This window comes from Dromaius novaehollandiae, chromosome Z, assembly GCF_036370855.1.
Source record: "Dromaius novaehollandiae isolate bDroNov1 chromosome Z, bDroNov1.hap1, whole genome shotgun sequence".
Taxonomy (NCBI): Eukaryota; Metazoa; Chordata; class Aves; order Casuariiformes; family Dromaiidae; genus Dromaius; species Dromaius novaehollandiae.
Window position 1 is genome coordinate 75,888,830 of NC_088132.1, and position 19,992 is coordinate 75,908,821.

General features: G+C 43.1%; 1 protein-coding gene across 8 annotated transcripts in view; it reads right to left on the reverse strand.

Moving 5' to 3' along the window:
• LOC135324700 (CUGBP Elav-like family member 4) overlaps positions 1 to 19,992 on the reverse strand; it is a 717,486-nt gene that overhangs the window by 36,250 nt on the left and 661,244 nt on the right. For 4 of the 8 annotated variants that reach the window (XM_064501490.1, XM_064501488.1, XM_064501489.1 and 1 more), the window contains exons 10-11: positions 19,800 to 19,880; positions 13,453 to 13,536 (exon numbers count right to left, since the gene is read on the reverse strand). In XM_064501490.1, the coding sequence (XP_064357560.1) occupies positions 13,453 to 13,536; positions 19,800 to 19,880 (165 nt within the window). Of the gene's footprint in view, positions 1 to 13,392; positions 13,537 to 19,799; positions 19,881 to 19,992 lie in introns of all 8 variants that reach the window. The other 4 variants (XM_064501486.1, XM_064501484.1, XM_064501485.1 and 1 more) reach the window with 1 other exon arrangement.

Sequence of the window (19,992 nt, forward strand, 5' to 3'; positions counted from 1 at the left end):
TCGTTCTTCATCTTGCTTCCAGCTGAGAGAAACTGAACAGATGGGAAGGGGAGATTAAATGAAGAGTGAAAGTAGATGGCATGATTAACTTTCTCTAAAGGTCAGAACATCCAGTACAGAAGGTAGCTAGAAATACAAGAGCATCTTCCTGATGTCACCTTCCTGTCTTCCCGTGCATGCAACTACTTCCATACATTGATGCAGTGTGAGCATGAATGGGCAGAAAAGTGGTCCACGTTATTGTGCCCTGCCAGCTGGATGGTCTCCAGATACTGCCTCAGAGAAGCAGGCCTTCTGTGAAGAAGTTTGAGGGCTGTAGATGCTGACACTGATTATGACGGGTCAAACCAATAAGGATTTTTCTTCCTATGATTCTTCTTTTTCACAATCTGTTCTTTCATATTGAAATTACTGTCATGACTCACACTGAAAGTACATGGTTAAGATTCAAGATTAGACCAGAATTTGAGCAGTTTAAATTACTGCATGGTCAGATATGGGATTTTGACTCACACATTTACAGAAACAGGCCCAGCCATAATATCTGTAACCAGGGCTCCTGATCATGACTACCTTTCTCTAAAATGAGAAAAAGAAGAAACAAAAGTCTGGTATGGAAAACTACAACAGATTTCTCTTCCTAGGATGACTTCTCTTTTTCCTATGAACAGAGCTAATCTAAGAAGCAAGCAACTATTTTCCTTGTGCTGCAGATGGTGAGTCTACCCATTAGGTGAGGTAGGAGTTGATGTCATCCAATGAATGGGTAGAACAAGTGAAGGATATAGGTTTCAACCAGTCTTTGGGAACCCCATGAATCAAATGTTGGATGAGTATATATACAGGTCTGCTGTGAACAAGAAGCATTGTGGTTCATTTAAGAGAAGCACCATGTTCAAATCCAGCTGATGATTATTCCCCTTGCAGGGACAAGCTAGCCAGCAAAGAGTCATCTATAGCTTAGTGAATGGTAGTTGGTCCTTTTTTGGGTGATAATTAGAATGGAAGCAATTTCCTAACTGCCTTCAGAAATAGAAGGAATTCCTTCTTGAATTGCTTTCTGAGAATTGGTCTGCACTGTGAATGTTTGAGGTCCTGACATTAATATAAGGTTTATGGGGGAATATATATAGTTGGAAAAAAAAACAGATGAAATTTTGAGCAGGTAAGTTCTTCTTTAGGTGTAAAACCCGAAGCAAAGATCAACCCTAGTATAAGTTTAACTCAAGTATGAGTGGGACCTAAGCAGTTAAAGATGCATGGAGCATGTTGCAGAATAAAGATGAAAGGTATTGCTACATCAGTTTTGTTGAAGTTGCACAGTACAAAAAGAATGAAAATAGCTACTGAAGCTCTCACCAGCCAAGTGTCACTCCATTTCTTATCTTAATCTTCATTTGCACTGCTCTCAGGTTCTGTCTTGGATCCTACTTAGTCTGTGGGCTCTTGATAAAGAAGCTTCTTAAGAATACAGAATCTACCAAAAAGATTCTGCCCTATAAGAGATGTGCATCATAGAAGATTACCTTCCTTTTGATAATATTTCATGGTGGGGAGGTGAATTCCTTCCTGAGTTAAATAAGACCAAAAAAAAGTGACAACAAATCAGGAAGATGCACTGTGAATTCTACTAGCACTAATGATGATTTTCTTATCAGTTTCCTTGTCCCAGGGAGTCTCTGAAATAGATCAGTTCTTGATACAGTACAGTACAGAATACCTAGCTTGCTCCTGCTAATCATTAACTAGATGTAAACTAACCACCTCTTTCCCTTTATGTCCTGTATACCTCATTTTGGGTACAGTGCGACAACCTAATAGACATACAGAAAGACTCAGAGCTTGTCTTGTGGTACTGTCCAGAAGTTCTGGTTCAGAAGCCAGAAACAGTGATGAATAGCTTTTAGCCATGCTTTTCAAACCAATACATTACTTTATATGTGGGCCACTGTGTGAAAAACAGCTAATAAAACAAAAAATTAAAATCAGCAAGGAAAAACCTCCTCATATGCAGTGCATCTTTTGGGAAGAAAAAGAAAAGAGAAAATCTCTTAATATATACATCAAGAGGTTGTGAACTGGCACTAAACTATGCTGGGTTCCAACAGGAGAATGGAAGGATTTACAGAAGTACATTTTAAAGTGGAAGAGCACTCAGATAAGGTTGCTGATCCAGATCCAACCAGCTGTTATATCTGTGGTCTTTTCAGTGTCAATGTAAAACCATCATCAGCTGGCTTCTTTTGTCCTCAGCATCACTGAGAATTAAACACTCTCATATTGTAATGTAGCTGCAGATAAATTCATCTGGCTTTGCAAGCAAAGCATTCACCATTAAATTCCTTCAAAAGAGGACCCTGAACCCTGGAGATCTCTGTGAAGCCCTGTGAAGAGCCTTCTGCAGTCCCTGAGAAGAATCATATTTAGCTGGTAGGATCTGGATCATGCCACAGATTGCCTAAGCCTGATCTAATTCTGACTTCAGGGGCCTCTGCCCAATGATCCCTTGAACTCCTGATCTATACTCAGGTGGGAGATGGGAAAATACACTTGCATTTTAACTACTGAAATTAGGGGAATAGAAATATCACTGGAAAACACATTTATGAAAATAGCTTTGGTTAAATAAACTTAAGACCTCAGAAAGACATGGCGGTTATTGAAAATTTGGGCAGGAATCTTGATTGGAAGGGGTGGGGTAAAAATATGAGCCACCCCGAAAAAAGCAACTTCTTCTCTCATGAGTGCTTTTAAAGGCCCAGTAACAGAATGACTATTATGAAGCCTGTTGAACTACCTCAGGAGGTGTACAATGGGCAAGAAAAATTCCTGAAAACTTCTGGAACTCTGGTCAAAGATTTTAAAGGGAGATTAGAGATCTGTCTTTAGGGCAATCATATAATTTCACCTTTAAATGGTCAAAATACAATGAGATTTATGGGTTAAAAGGCCAAAAATGGATTAAACCTGTTGCCTGTGAGGTAGCCAATGACAGCACCTACTTTTACATGGCAGACTAAATGTAAAAGGGACCTCTCTTTCATAATGATAAATACGCCTGGCTGAATATCAAGGGGACAGATGCTCACCTGGTGAAAAGTGGCATAGTCCCACAACAGCATCCTGAGCTGCATTAACAGGACCACAGCCAGTCAATTAGGGAAAAGTTTATCTTCCTCTGCTGAATGAACACCTGACCACATAAAGCCCTGAGCAACCCTGGGGTCTGACCCAATAACTGACCCTACTTTGGGCAGGCAGTCCAGGAGGTTAGACTAGAGACCTCTTGAGGTCCCTTCCAACCTGAATGGTTCTGTGAGTCTATGAATAGACAGAAACAGTGACTATCACAATTTATGATGGATAATTCCAGTGACTTTCAGAAATTATGATGGCTAATCCCAAACTAAAGCCATTCGTCCTAACTGTAAAGCCTTATTTTCCACTAAACACTCACGATTCCCCACGATTTTACACCCATCCCTTAGAGATTAAAAGCGGAGAGAATATAATACAAACACATCTTCATGGGGTTTAACAGAAGAGCTTTTTGATCATAGGCTTTATCTGATCCTTGTTCCATCTAGCTTTTAATAATCCATTTACAGAAATCAACTGCAAACTAATAATGAGCACCGCATCATTTCCTCATCTTCCTTCTACTTAACATTAGGCTGCAACGCCTATACAGTCATCTTTAAACTACTCCTAAGCATTCCTACTTCAATGTTTTTTCACTGCTTTTGATCATCTGCAGACATATTAGCTACTGGAGAAATATATATATGTGTATGTATGTACACACATATGAATATATAATATATAACAGATGAGGACTGGGGAAGCGTGGCCTGGATTTAGGATGATGTTGAGTTTAACTGGGGATTTGAGATGGAGGAAACTGGGAATGCTTAAGACAGGTATGGGTTTTATGGGGGGATCTGCAAGTTGTTATCCTGATGATAACCTTTGAGGATGGCAATATATACTACATGAAATCCCCATCTGGGGATTATTTTTGATTTTAGCTTGCTTACTTGAAAAGTGAGGATATCAGATGCACCGATACATTAAAAGAATGAGAAGGTTGCAAAGTGAAGCACTCAGGAGTTAGAAAATGCAAGAACTGATGTTATCTCTGAAACTTCAATTCTATATTTTGTATATGCATTATGACATTGCTTCTAATCATACATTTCTGTATTCTTCTTTTGCATGGCATCCTTGTTTTAATTACTATAGAGCATGAATGTGTTTGGGGAATGCGTAACGGTGAGGGAGATGGCAATATATTAGACTCATTATTACAAATGTTAGAACATGGTCAGTAAACAAGGCAGTGTAAGGATGGTTTTGCAGTTATACAGCCAAATGCCACCTTGGAGAACTGGACTTGATCTGTATTTCTGCCATAACATCCCAGTTATGCTGAGTAAATCATAGTTTACAGACTTCCTTAATAAAATCTCCTAGGCTACTTCTATACTAGTAAATAGGGCAGGCTCTGAATGCAAATTGCACAACATGGCTTGCATCTATATGGCTAACCTCTCTTAGCCCTCAAAAGAGGGTGGCCTTTTGGCTATATTGCCAACTGGGAACAGTCCCTGGCCGTTGTCATCGCTGAGACCATGTCCAAGCATTGTCCAGCAGGGAGCTAACTGGCATCGGCTCAAGTACACAAGCCAGTGGCATACAAACATATATCAAAAAAAGACAGTTATGGCAGACCCTCATTAGTTTACCAGCAAAGCTGAAGCCTTACTGCCTGTTCCTCTTTTCCCTTGTGCTCAGTGTGAGACCTGAGATTTCCCTGGCAAAAAAGCTGTGTGCCTCTACCTGCATCTGAAGTTGACAGGAACATTGAATGTCCTACATCATGTTAAATACTTTGAGAAAACAAGCAAACAGAGCAGCCAAGCTCATGGCATCTCATATTAGGCATCCAAGATAAGTAAACAGTTTTGAATGTCTTTCTATGCCTCACCATCCCCTTGGTAAAATGAGGACAACATGCGCACTATGAAAATGCTGTTACTCAGCTCTGTGAACCTCTCAAATGCTCTGCTGGGAAGGACCTTAGAAAAGCAGATGAGGAAATAATAATAAATTCATATTCATAGCAGGGTTTGAATACTGTGCAGGAAGGAAGGCCTGGGGCCAAGCACAGAGCTGTGAGGATCTGTTGAACAGCTGCTCAGTAACTAGCTAGCTGACAGACTTCAAAATACTGAACAGCAGTCCTGTGCAGTGAATGAGAAAGCATAGATGGATATAAAGAAGTTGAAGATAGATAGATGTGGAGATGGATGGATGGTTGGATGGACTAATTCTACAGTTCAGGTTCACCTTGTATGAAACAAGTTTCCTTGGGAAAACAAAAATAAATGTAACAGATAGCCAAAGTGCTGCGGTGGGTTTCCAATTTCACAAAAGCGGAATGATGTAAGTCTACTCTCTGCAGATCAATCATCTTGAGTTCAGAAATGGACCCCCCTGTTTGTGGGTTTTTTTTTTTTTAAGGGCTCATTAATGTGTTTGGACTGCCTCCAGACCTGTACTGATCCATCAACAGAATGTGTGAAGACAAGATAAAGTGCCATTTTAGGGATCCTGGCATTGTATCCCAGGCCACACAGTTGTCATGCCCATGCCCCATGCTGTGAAAGCTGGTATGGTGCAAGGAAGTTGAACTAAAGTAGCACAAGCAACCCTCCTCTGGCATTTCCGCATGTGTGGGTGTTCGCATTTGGAACTATACTATCCTTGGAGCATAGGTAGGACCAGCTGTATACAATTAGACCCAGCATTCATCCACTCTCTAACATCAAAGGTTCTTTTAGGGGAAGTTGCAATAAATAGCATGCTGTGCAGGCACATATGAGATAGTCTGCCCTATCACATTCTTTTCCTAATTCCCAGTGCCAAAAGATTGGTTTGAAGCCCAGAGCACTAAGTTTTTAATCATCTCTTTCAAAACTCCTTTTTTTTCCGTTTCTTCTGGCATTAACTCTTATAAGTGGTCATTTCCATTAGTCACATAAATTGCCATTCCCTCTTTGAAGTTCACTAAATGAGTAGCCACAAAGACCCTGCAGTAATGAATTCCTCCATCTAATTACACCATAAGTGAAAATATATCAAATGACTATGTAAGTGTGTATGTGAGTAGGTATGTACAAACATATACATAACTTTTAAACATATTCTAGATGCGGACTATATCACTTGGATGGAGAGATGGACAGAATAGCGATAGACATAGCTGGACAGATAGAAGATAGATTCTGCTAACATATTCTTGTCTAATACATTGTTAAGCTACAAAAGAAAGCAGAAGTCTCTGTGTACAATGTATAGATTTTCTTTAATGTGAGTTATTGGGAAAAGGCAGAGCTGTCTCTTTAACTGGAGAGCTGCAAACAGCTGTTCCTTATGCATACATGCTTGCTTGGTCTGAAAGTTTTGGTAAGTCAGTGCATAACTGACAGTTAGATTTATCTCCCCAATAAGCAATCAACATTATAATAAAGGAAAAATGCTTTCAGTGCACCTTTGAGAGTGCATCAGAAATTAATCTAAACATCAAATTAATTATAGTTTGTAAATGAATAGTGGCTCACAGCCCTAATACTTCTCCCGCTCCTCCTCCTCCCCCCCAAACCTCCCCCAACTGACTGCAATGGCTGGAGGTGCTGTGTGGTGAGTTTGATGAAAAGCTCCTTCTCTTTCTTACTCGCAGGACTATTAGCGGGAGAAGTGTCCCTTCCTTACTCCACGGGTCTGAAGTCGCAGAGCCTGGCTGCTTTGCATTAAAATAGAGCATGTCTAGCAAGTAAAGTCTTGTGCCTCCCTCTCTTTTTACCTGGGAGCCCCAAGCACCCCTTTGATGGTGTCTTGCTCCTCCTGGCCTACTTTCCAATGAACCTGGGCACCTCATGAGTCTCTTCTTGGTGGTCTGGCTGTCTGTGCCAGGCCCTGGAGAACAGGGCAGGCCTCAACAAGCTAGTGCTGAGCTGAACTGAAACATCCTGGGGGGGGTCTGGCATGCCTAATGTGCCTGGAAAATTGGCTCCAAATTGCCTCAACTCGGGCACTCAAATTAGTGGGCTCTTTCCCTACAGTTGAGCTTTGGTCTGTAGCCCATAGCTGCATGGGTATGACCATCTGAAATTGCCCAGGGATCTGAGACAGAATTTATTGCCACTAAATCATTCAAAGTAAAGGACATGGCCTAATTCCATGGACTACAGGGAGAAAGTTTGGGGTAGAGACTTTTCTTAGGAAATTTGAAAGCAAGTTAAAAGTAAAAATTAAAAAAAAAAAATCTGAATTTAATCATAGTACTGTTAACAGCAGCAAGCAGAGCTCCACCTCTCTCCCAACTGGTTTCTAGTAACTTCTCTGTTGAGAAAGGCTATTTTCCAAAGGAAGAATCAGAGGGAAAGAAATTAATTTGAGCTCACAAATAATTTTCATCTGTGGATTTTAAAGCACAGTGTCCTGCTACAAGATGGGGAAACTGAGGCCCACAGACCAGTTGACCCATGATCACCCAAACAGGACAGACACACAGGACTGGAATTTCTGACTCTTACACCACTCTACTCCCGGCCTTGCTCATTTCCCTAGACAAATTTAAGGAGAGCTGACTTTTTCATTAAATGAGAAACTGGCAGCTTTGGCAGGATGCGTTGGAGGCACATTGTGAGCAGGTGCTGAGCAATATTTTTTCGGTGTACCTCAGAGTCTGTTCTTACTCTCCCATGTCTTATGGAGTGCTGCCAATGCACTTCAGACCTGACCTACAATGCCCCTGGTTCCAGGGCGCTGCATAGTTTTGCTGATGCCCCAATCTCTTGATGTTTACCTTGTTCTTATTCAACTTCCAGGTTGAAACGCTGTAGACAGTTGCGACCTGCTTGCTGCCCTGCATCTCCCACCCTACCTTTCTGCCACCACACTGCAGTCTTGAACTGCCACAATATGTTTTTAATAATATGATACAAGCTCTGCCTATTCCCCAGCCCTTTCTCCTGAGCTTCACCCTCTCCTGTGTCCAGCCGTCATTCCTCACTGCTTTTCTCACCTTTAATCTCTCTCCTTTGGCTCCTTTGTTTCTTTTCACAAGCTAGAAGCCAGAAAATGTTGAGTAGGAAATAAAAGGAAAATATTTAACACTGAGAGTAATTAACTGGTATGTCCCTCAGCAAATGGTGTCTTCTTTCTTTTGGCATCTTCAAAGAACACAGGACATTTCACCAGATGGGGTGGCCCACTAGCAGCTGTACAGTGGACTCCCTGGAGGAATCTGGGATGAAGCTTGATATCCATGTTGCACCAAGAGTTAAACAAGATGGTCCCTTTAGTCCATATAAATCTATGGTTCTAAGAAGCCATCACAGTATGTAGTCAAAGCTAGAACACTTACTGCTTTGTTTCATATGCGACATTTCAAAAAGGGTTGGCACATCACTACTGTCAATGTGAGCATCCCTCTGGGATGCACAGAAGAGGAGAAATGCAACCAGAGGACGTGGTCACTGCCACTCCAGGGTGGCGGACTATGAACTGAACCATGGTTTTGCTATGGGCGCAACAGAGGCTCCTCACAACCTCCCCAGGTCATTGTCCCATGGGGAGAAATGGACACTGGAAGCCTCCTCAGGCCAGAGGGTATGCGGAATTGCACAAACTGAGGGGACATGCACAGTGCCTGCTGCTCAATGATGTGCAAAGAGCCAGCAGAGGCAGGTGCTCGTCACTCTCAGAGAGGGGTGACTGAACAAATGAATTTCCACATGCACCAGTATAGCAATTTCTCTGGTTTTAATTTATCTACATCTTATTTGACAACTTAGGGTAATCATTTGGCCTCTGCTGTTCCATCTATGTCCTCGTTTTTCTAATTTCTGTCATGTCTTCCTAATTAATATTGCCCAAACCTATCCTTTTCTCACTCTCTTCTCTGTTAAAACATTTTTCTAGAACATGGCTGTCTCTATATTTCACTATTTTAATGTCTGCAAATGACTTCTCAAAATGTGTCCTGTGTGACAACAGTGAGTGCTTATGAAATTAGGCCTGTATCATAGCATCATGCTGCCACAGAGGCGGAGTTAGCCATGTGTGGGTAATGTGAAGACTTGCTCTTCTCGCATTGACTACTTGTCCCAGCAGCCTTAATTACATCATTTTACCACAGTTTTTCTTTTTATCTTGTACACAAACTGGTCACACTAAAATAATCTGCATGTCTGAGAAGGGAACTATCACTGGAACTGTTATGACCAGCATACAGATATGTTGCATGCCCTTTGGCAATTAGTAGATATCTACACACAGAAAACCCACACACGTGGTGGGAAGGTGAGAGACTCAGTGCAGTCTCTGCCTTGTGCAGAGACAAGATACAGCCCCAGGATCCTGCAGAAGTTGAAGCTCAGACTGCCATAAACTGTGCCTCTGCATGAGCCGCTGGGTCTCAGATCAGCCTGCCCTGTGAACGGGAGTCACTGGCTTCAAGGAGCATCTGATTAAGGGTAATTTTTCCTGCGTGAGACAACAATTCCTGCTGTGGCCCTATCATTTCTCTAGGAATGGACAGCATGCCCCAAGTGAGGAGAAACAGGCTGACAGTAAAAGAAGTGTATGGGAAGAAGCTACAGACATTTACTGGACAGTGAGTGAAGGAATAGCAGGTGAGGAGAGAGAAGGACAAAAGTGTGAAGGGCTTTGAAGGTGAAATCAAAAAGTTTGAATACAAGAGGGCTGAAAAGGCAGCTCCTGTGGAGAATCCCAAAGAGATGTTGGTGTGGTCAGTGCGGCAGAGGCTCAGCCCTTGCTATAGGTAGGATGTTGGTAAGTGGGAGGGAGGAGTGTGGTCTGCACATGGACATGTTTCAGCTGCCTCAGGAAAGGGAAAAAATAAAAAACAGAGGCTTGAAAAATTGTAGAAGGAGAAAAGAGAGGATTTGGATTGAATCTGGATGTGTGCAGCAAGATGAAAGTCTTGGGCAAAGACAGCTCTCAATTTAAATGAGTTCTTTTCAGTGAGAAATCAGGGTTGTTTCTCAGACAGTCTTACCCACTATAGCAAGCAGACCTTCAGTGGAAAACAACAGACATATTTTGACCATTTTCACATTTTTTGCATGAATTTTCACCACATTGGTGCTTGCTTTAGTTCCCATTCCTTGCTGCTCTGTGTCAGTCATGAGGCTGCCTCTGAATGGGGAATGTGAAAGGCTTCATGACCACAGCGCAGCTTCTGCAGAGCACATAAGTGCTAAATTGTTCTCTGCAGGATGTGTGACTCCAGGAAACCAGGAGAAGGGCTTATGACTAATCTTGTTTTCTTTCTAACACTCCCATGGCTGCCCCTACGCTGTCCTGCCCTTAGTGGCCAAAGCAGATACTGCATCTGTCTTTGTGCTGGAAACACAGTGGAGGATTCAGAGCCAAGAGGGAAAGAATAAAGGTCCTTTTTTGAAATGCTACACCACCGACTCACGCATTTTGGGCCAGTTACTTACAGGTAGTTCAACAGTGAGAGAAAAGCAGCAAATGAAGTGTTTTCTGTTCCTGTGGAAAAAGCATGGTGACATTTTTCTCCACAGAATTTTTTAAGTTTGTCTTAAGCAGGACTTCTTGACAATTTCTCGACAACCTGGGGCTAGACTCTGTTACAGCAATTTACTTGGGATCTGCATAGCAGATACATTTTAAAAGGTCATATAATGGTGGAATATCTTTCTGGGACCAGACAGAACTGTCCCCCCAGGCTACCAGTTGGAGAGCTCTGGCTGGGTTAAAAAAAAGTGAAACAGAATGCAAATGCTGTGTTTTTACATGTTGAGTTTTGGGAAATGTTTAAGTAGAAAAGGAAAGAATTTTTTTACTTTCAAAATTAACAAAATATCCTTCTTCTCCTTTAGGAAAAAGTAATTTTCCCCTAGAAAAAAATCTCAACTTTCTGGACAAAAAATGATCATCAGCTCCAGCTTCAGTGGACTTAGCAAAACAAATGAAAGGCCTGATTATCTGTGATACCCCAATGTTTTTGCATTGTTCTAAATTTGAAGGTCAGCAGGATAGGAGGTTTTGAAGAGCAATGTGATATACTTGTGATAATTATCTGCCTTTATTTCTGCTATTTCTATGCCTCTGGAGATGGTGCATGTGGCAGTGCAGTCAACATGTTTGTCTAAGACTAACAGTCACATCAGGTGCACAGCTCTAAGGGAAACTGAGTTAGTCAGAGAAAACTGGGCTACTCTGATCTAATGCCCAAGACCCCAAACTGTCTGGACTTGGATATGAGAAGCTAATACAAGGTGACCGAGATTCACTCTCTCTTGATCTCTGTAATTCATATTTTTGCTTGCCTGCGGGACATCCAAAGGGCATCTTCCTGCTTTCTGGCTGGAATATCCTACCATTAGTTTTGGAGGTTACTGCATCAAACAAGTTGTGTTTTAGGTTCTCTTCTCACAGTAAGGCTCACAGTTAAGATAAATTTATGCTTAGATCCATCAATCCCTACTCAGCTATTAGCCACAACCTCACAGCGCTTTGGAAGCAGCAATAAGGTCAGCTCCATGACGCTGCCCCACAAACTAAATATGTGTTATCATCCTCCTTAAGCCTTGTAGCCAGAGAGCTTTTGAAATAAGAGGAGAAAAAGTAAATCACTGCCCAGAAGATACTCTCTTTTACTGGACTTGACTCTCACCTCACTTCTTCCCCATTTACCCTTGGTCTTCTTCCTTGTGAATATGAAGAGAGCAAGGCTCAGTATGCCCCTAAATATTATTTGTGATAGGAATGGCAATCTCATTGACAAAGCTCCATTTCTATCCCGCTGATATCCTTGGAGCATTAGCTTTCAATGTTACCTAAAATTGTGCTGGTCTGCTCATTTTGTTCTGAGCTTTAATATGGTTAAGGCTCTAAAAACGCAGGTGGACTCTGGGGAGAATGTGTCTAACCCATAGTTTCCCTTTTGAACCTCCCAGCTGCTTCCTCACACTAAAGCCTTTTGTCATTTATTCTTCTAGTGCTTGAGGCTGCAGGAACCCAATGACTGCTGATGAAGGGGGACACGGTGTCACCTCACATTAGGGGACAGGGCTCCTTCAATCAAAGAGCAAAATAGCCTGTTCAGATACTCTGTGACTGGGCGGGAAGAACTGTGTACAGAGAAGTGGCACAAAACTCTTGGAAGTACTCTGTCATGCACCAAAGCTAGCAAGGAAAGAACCAAGAGCTGCAGGAGGTGGGCTGTCCAGGAGGGGAAGGGGGAAGGCAGCATGGGAGGGAAGCATAATGTGGGGACTGAGAGTGGCTTTAAAACCAAATGAAACTCCAACAAGTCTTAAGTCTGGAATTTTGCCCAAGAGGCAGAGTCCAGATCAGCTGCAAGTAACTGGGAAAAAGAAAAGCAATAGTTTGGTTCCCACTGCACTTTTCATAGAAAGTGTGCAAAGAATGTGGGATGGTGGAGAACGAGAAATTGCACATCCCACTGTTGGGCGTAAGGATGGGGGTGATTCCTTGTTCCCCAGGTGGGATGGGACCAAACGTGGCAGGGTGCCCAACCCACAGCACTGCCCAAGGGACACTTTACAGCAACACCCTCGCAAACAGCGGGGTCCCACTGAGACATCATGCACTCATCGCCATGCGGCTGTTGGCCAGCTGAGCCCTGAGTCAGTGTTCTCTCTGTGGGTGCACCTTGGGGTGGCCTTACCCAGTGGACTGCAGGCAACTGAGGCTCTGCTCTGCTCAGACTCCAAGCTGGTGGAGTTGAGCCAGTGGCAAGGCCAGAGCCATGTGAGCGCAGTGCTGCTTTCAAGTGGGTAAACCTAGCCTCTCAGCACAGTGTATTAGCTGAGGGTTAGCTTGGGTTACTTGCATCTGCTTTATACCCATTGTAGAGTTGCCCTCAGTTTCTGTCTTACCTTCAGCCCCACAACCTGTTTTTCCCTTCCATTAGATAGAAATTAGATAGAAATTCCCCTTCTGCCACATGCTCCCACTACTGACCCCATCAGCATTCCACCTACCCCCTGGCCCCATCCATTTTGCTCCAGGTATTTCAGTCTCTTCTGCACACCCCCACCTCCCCTTCCAAGGGGTGGTATTTTCCACCCCATCACCGCATCCACAGCACCCAGCTGCTGGTGAGATGCCAGTCCTTCACCTCTAAGCAGCGCACACAGTTCTGAGCATGAGACAATTAGGAGAGAAAGAGGGAAGGGGGAAAGTATCGACAGGAGTAAATCGAGAGAAATCATAAAGCTTAAGCAGAGAGAAAGCAGTTTGAAAGGTAAAGTATTCAGAGAAAGCCCTTTCCTGGATGAATCTAATTGTTTTGTTATCTTTACCCACCAAAGCATTTACTTTGGTTTGTCGCCCGATCCACAAACACTTTCGAGGAGATGACATTACCGAAAGGCAGGAACATCTGCATCAGCTCAGCATCCCCAAACTCCTGGGGCAGATGGTAGATAAACAGGTTACAGCCCTCTGGTCCTGTGAAGAGAGGAGGAAGACTCATGAATGGAGAGGAATAGGATATAAGAAAGCACATGGTGGAGATATACTTTGGTGTCCCCTCTCTGGCTGGTGAGGGGTCTTTTCTAGGAATCAGTCTGTACACCTTGCCTTACAGAGTCTTGGTAAAATGGTTCCCTGCATTCCTCTGCACATCTGCCAAAGTCTGGCTTTCCTCTGCTGGGAAACAGTAGCTGGGGGATGTGTTTTCAGAATCTTTTTTTGGCTAATCTGTGCACTGTTACTGTTTAGTCCTCTTTAGAAAACTTCATGACTAACAACGAAGCATCTGTCATAACAACCCTCCCTTATTTGGCTACATTGGTCTCCAAAACCAGAGGAACAGAGAAAGCAGAAGACCAGGAACTCAAAGGTCACCCAGAGTCTATGCTGATGTGGTTAACCTCAGGACAGATGTCAGGAAAAAAAATCTAGTGATAGAAGAATGCAGTAGTACACATGGCCATGGAAAGATGGAATGGAGGAATAAAAACAAAAGGAATGAAAGGTGCCATTCATAGTTATCCTTTGTTCCTCATAATCTCATTTAATCTGTAGAGTATGGGGTGACCCCCCCACTAATCCTTGCCTCTCTCAGTGTCTGCATGCAGAAGTTTCATTATCCTTCTCGTGTCTGTGTGAAGACTGCAATAACAAGTAGAACCAGATACACAAACCCACCATCTTATTTTGTTTTGTAGAATTTTACATTCAGCCCCCAGCCCAATTCAGCCCTGAGACTCCCCCAAAGCTGGAGGGTTTGGCCATGTCCTCCCATTCTAGAGGGTTCAGCAAGAAAGAGGACAGATGGGTCTAAATCCAAAATATGAGACTTCACGACAGGAATTCTTTTTCCTTAGTGCTGTAGGAAATATTATTACAGTCTTCAGAGGGTGCTTGGAAGAATATCCAGAGAAGAGTCTTTGGTTGGAAAATGCATTTTTTTTTAAAGTTGAGACTCTCAGAAAATATTCTGTTGAAATTACATTTTGGAGCAGAAAAGTGAAAAAACCTGCCTCTGCTTGAAGGCGCAGGAATAAAACTTCTTAAGTATTAAAGTGTAAAGTGTACTCTACCTGTAGCAGAAGTCAAAAAGGAAATATTTGTTTCCATGTGATTTTGTTGAAAAAAAAGTAAGTGTTTCAACCATTTGCATTGTTCACTGGCAGAAAACTGCATAGTTTGAGGAGGCAGAGATTGGGTTTTTCCTTGGGATTATTTCCAAGGGGATTTCCAGTTTCTGCCCAGCTTTGCACTGACCTCGATAGGTAACTCTAGCTCTGGTTTGCTCTGGAGGGGCTGAGGTGAATTAGTGCATATCCCCTGCCACAAGGTAAGAGGACAGAGGGAAATGGGGTTTTCTCCTTCCCCCCAGCCCATGCACCTGTGACCTGACTGAGCCAGCCTTCTCCCATTCATGACTGGGGCACGGTATGGGGAAAGAAAGAGGTTTTTTTTTTTTTTTAATACTCTCGCTTTCTTCATCAGGGCATAATTACAGTGTCATAACAGAGCAAATTACAACTTTGCCTTTCCTGTTAGGGAGAGGAGTTCGCCTAGATGCTCCCACCTTTTATTAGCCATTACTCATCCCCCCGGCTGGCAGGAGAAGTACGTCGAAGTCAGGATTCTGACAGATGCCCATTTAAAGCTCATTAAAATTCCTGGGCCTCAGCGTGATTGAAGTCACAGGCTCTCCACATTTCCTTTTGGATTAATGGAAAATGAAGCCCTAATGAATATTTGCTAAGCACAATTTTCCCCACTAATTTGCTAAAAGGACTGTCACGAAGGAACAGCTGATCCTTTGCATCTCACGCATTTCCTAGAGGTCATGAGGATGGTGACAGGGTTTCTTCCAAATGGAGGGATAGTGGTATGGTGGGATAATTAACTAATTAGGCACCCAGTCATCTGCTTAGCTAAATTACTTTTGAACCTCAGTGGCCCACATTCAGACTCCCCTGTTTCATGCCAAGCTCTTCCATCCCTCCCCCCAATGCCGTCTGTCTCTTCCTTAGTCTCCCCAATCAACAACTATCCCTTTCCCAGTCCTTGCTGCAGTGCAGTTCCACCCAATGTGGCATTATTGGCAAGATAAACTAGATATGTGACAGTCTGAAAGTGTTAAACAAACACTGGCCCCCTTAGGTGTCTGTTAGAGTAGAAGAAAACTCTGCCCAGGAGAAGACCATGGTCCAGAATAGCAGAGAAAAATTCATTTGTTCATCCGAACATACCCCAGAGCACTTCTGCTGTGGGATTTGAGATCCGCATTTCAATAGAATGGGTAAAATTTGGCCTTGCTGCAATTAGTGGCAAAATTCCCACTGACATCACCAGAGCCAGCAGTTTGCTCTGCAAAACTGGCAAATTCTTTCGAAAATGCCAGCTGCATTTCCTGGGGTCTTGGATGTGTTGTGCATGAGGAGGGATTCTGCCTGCATGTGCTGAGAAACACCTACTAAGGCATAAGGCAGATCAGGAGGCATGTAACTTCATCTACACCAAGTTTTGAGGTTGGCTCAAGGAGAGAACAACCCTTAGCTAACCTTGAAATCAGCACTGCCTCACACTGCTGAGAGACCAAGAGGGAGAGACCAGGGAGGATGTAAAAGGGCAGAGACCTCCCTAAAAGCTCAGTTCTGTGCCAAAACATGGATGTGAAATCCATGCTGTGGCTTCCTGCACAGACTCAGACATTTAAGGCCAAACTCATTTTGTTGCTAACTAAAGAGGATTTTTGCTAATTTCCAGTGCTGCAAACTTCACCTGCTACTGAAAAACAACCTGGGCTAGTTTGATTTGTTTTCCTACCCTCACATATAAAAATACTGGCATTAGGATTAAACAACTGATTTCTTGTTAAACCCATCCATCCGTAAGTTGTCTTTTACAGTTAGACTTCTCAGTAAAGAATTCACAAAACTAGGCTTTCTCTGTCTCTACTCTTCTACCTTGTCTCTTTTGCTTGAGTCAAGTAAATCTGGGCACTGCATGGAAAACTACACATGTATGTATATGGCTGCCCCTTTGCGCATATATATAGATTTTTGAGAAGCTGAACTCAGGAAATGTTCACCTCAGAATGCTATGAAAAGCAAGTTAGTTCTCAGTGCACCTGTGCAATGAGTTTTAAATCAGGATCACTGGAAAGAGAGGAATATCACAGTTGGAAAGGCAAAATCTCACTGAAGACTTCAACTGTCAAGAGAAAGGTCTTGTTTTGGACTGAGTTAATTATTGGAGACCATTACACTTGGCAGTTCAGGGCTGAATATAGTGCCAGAATGCTTTACCAAACACATTAACACTGATTTCCGAAAGTCAACTAAAGATTTAGCCCTAAAAATGCTTTATGAGAAGAGAATCAAGGTTCATTTTTACCCTGGCACCTACCTGACTCTTGGATTTATTGCCTAAAATAATATGTATTTCTGTTCATTAATATAGAGATACCATGATTCGAACAAAAGGGAAAGAAAAGTAGTAAGAAATGTGTTTTATGAATGGTTTGTATATTACATGCAAATCATGATGGATAATGGAAAAACCTGCTAATAAGGGCACTGGAGCACATGGTAGAGAGCTCCACAGTGGATCCATGTTGATTTGGTCTAGTGGGACCCGAATTTACTCCTGCTACACCATTGCTATGCTAGTACTCCTCAGCCTCCAGATCACTGCTGGGGTGGTATAGCATGGGCACAGCACCAGACCCAGCCTGCCCCTGCATGTCCACTGTCAACGTGAGTAAACCCCAAATACCTGAGCTGGGGTCAGCTATTATTGCCTCCACAACACTATGAATGTGTCATAAGGGGAGGCCACAGCCAGAGAGTCCTTCCAACAATAATTAAAAATGGGCTCTCCCATAAGGGTGTTCAAAGTTAGCAGGCAGCCCTTGGGCCAGCTGCACAGTAAGTGGGATGTATGCCTCATTTCTGCAGCAAATACTGAGAGGCTGTAACTTCTTTGCCCTTTCTTCTGCTTCTGCTTGCTATTAAGTCCCCGGCATGCCTGCATGCAGGGCAGATACAAGTCACGAGCCTGCACCACTCCAGTTTAATGTCTAAGTGTATTTCTGAGTTTCAGAAGCCACGTCAGAATGAGTAATACCATATAAATTCAAAATTACCCCCAAATTTTGCCTGGTTGACATGGTCTGAATCAAAACTTCATCTTCAGCTTTGATCATTTTGGATCTGTTCCACCCTATGCAACCCGTCAGCTGCTGACAACCTCAGCACTCATGTGGAAGTAATGACTAATCTCTACAGGAACGCTGCAGCAACCGAGCAGCTCTGGGCTTGTTATCCAACCAGGATGCAGGACCCGAGAGTTAGCATTGTTAGTAACAATGCGATCACCAGTGTTATTGTTGTGATAGGGCTGGTTCATTAATGAATCAATGTTTGTGCAGATCCTTGCAAACATCTTTTCAGCACTGAGCATTATTATTATTAGAGTTCCCTCTTGCTGCATTTTCCTGTTAAAGGTTAGAGAGTCTTAAAGGTCTCGACCCTGTGCTAAGATGGAGCATTGTGCCTCAGAGATTCTCCCCTCCAGCAAGCAGCAGGGAAAGCCACAGCAGCCAAGCACTGCAGGTGAGTGCAGAACACTTGGAAGGTCAACACTGGACCAGTGATCCATCTTATACATCTGGTCCCCAAACACGCTCGATACCAGCCGTTTGCAGGAAGGAACAAGGTGACACGAGATAACTTGTCCACTGGGTGACACTTGCCCTCAACCCACAGAGACAGACTATGTCTTATGAACACAGGGGTCTTTGGGCAGCAGATATTCAAAGCGTGCACAACAGCCATCCATTGCTTCTGATTGTTCCTGGCCCAACACTATACTAAGCAATGGTCTGCTCGCCATTTTGTCCTGTGCTTAATCTAGCCCCAGTAAGTAATAAAAAGCAAAGTCCTTCAGCATGGGGGAAACATCTCTGTAATGATATGTTAGGTCTGTGCATCTGTTCTCACAGCAGGGACGTGTACTAGAGCTAATCAGGAGCTGGAAGTTGTGTTCCCCAGGAAATTCTGACATCGGAAAAAAATTAATTCCAAATTAGATCGAAATGCCAACACTCTAATTTTCTCACAAAATGAGATTTCTCCCCCAAAGTAGTTCTAGGCCATCAGAATGTTTTAGTTTGATAGTGTAATCTTGATTCATTTCATTCTGACTGTTACACCATATTAAAATATTAAATATCATTATATATATATAATAACACGTATAACAGAATATATCTGAATTAGTGATCTAATAGAGGATAAAAGTTGAAATGTAATTATTTAAAATGAGGGTCTCCACACTAAGCTGAGACACCTAACTTAAACACATTGCTTAGGCAAGCAGTCTTCTCTTCTAATCAAAAGAGAGCAACAGACTCCCTAGAGGACAGCTGGGAATACCTAAGTGGATTGCCCTCTGAGGATCCCACTTCTCTCCACTGACAGCAAGGGGAACATAAGGGACTAGACTCTTCATTCAGACAAGCCTTTGAGTGCACAACATTAAATGGCATGGATATGCACAACATTAAATGGCATGGATACCTCCCAAAACATTTGCATGCAATAGTGGGAGATTTGCCTTTCCTTACTTTTTCTGTGTACAGGGCAGTCATCCCCCCCTGTGGACTAGTTAACCCAGGCTCCTCCCATAGTCAGTGCAGAGAAATAGGCAGTTCTACATCACTCATCTTGTCCCAGCATAGATGTTGTGGTCTGATTTGTCTCCAGATTATCAAGGGTTAGGCTGAAAGGACTAGATCAGCTGGTAATCTAAACAGCAGGTGTCTGAAATCGCATTACTAGCTTCTAATGAAGGGTCACCAGTGCTTTGTTTCCTATTAAATCCTTTATTGCAATGCAGCTGGATTTTTGATCTGCATTATTGTTGACTGTCTCTAACACAGACCCCTGCTGGATGTTATTGCCTATGTTGCCACCCAGTCTTTCCACAGCCCATGCACATCAGTATGCTCCCCTTCCTGGGGGCTGTGAAGAAGGTATCAGCAGCAATTCCCCATGAGAATGTTCCTGCAGATTATCATTAGTGCCGATGATGCCATGACACATACAGAAACTGGGAAGAGACTCAGTAGACCAAGGATTCAAAGCAATGGGACATTTGATAGCCTCTCTCCAGGCGTATGAGGAAGGGAAGCAGTGAGGTGAGGATGGCATGCTGGGGCCAGAAAGGAGAACAGCCCATTTACTCACCTTCTCTCTGTTGCTGTGGGATCATGGGAGGCGGCTGTGGGAACGCTTGGCTAATCTGGCCATAAGCAGCAGGATAAGCAGCTATAGGGGAAAGAAAGGGAGAGAAGAAAGAGGGACAGATTTCAGCACTGGGAACCAAGCAGCTTTCACACCAAACAATCACATTAAGCTGGAGGTGGGCTGTCTACCTGGA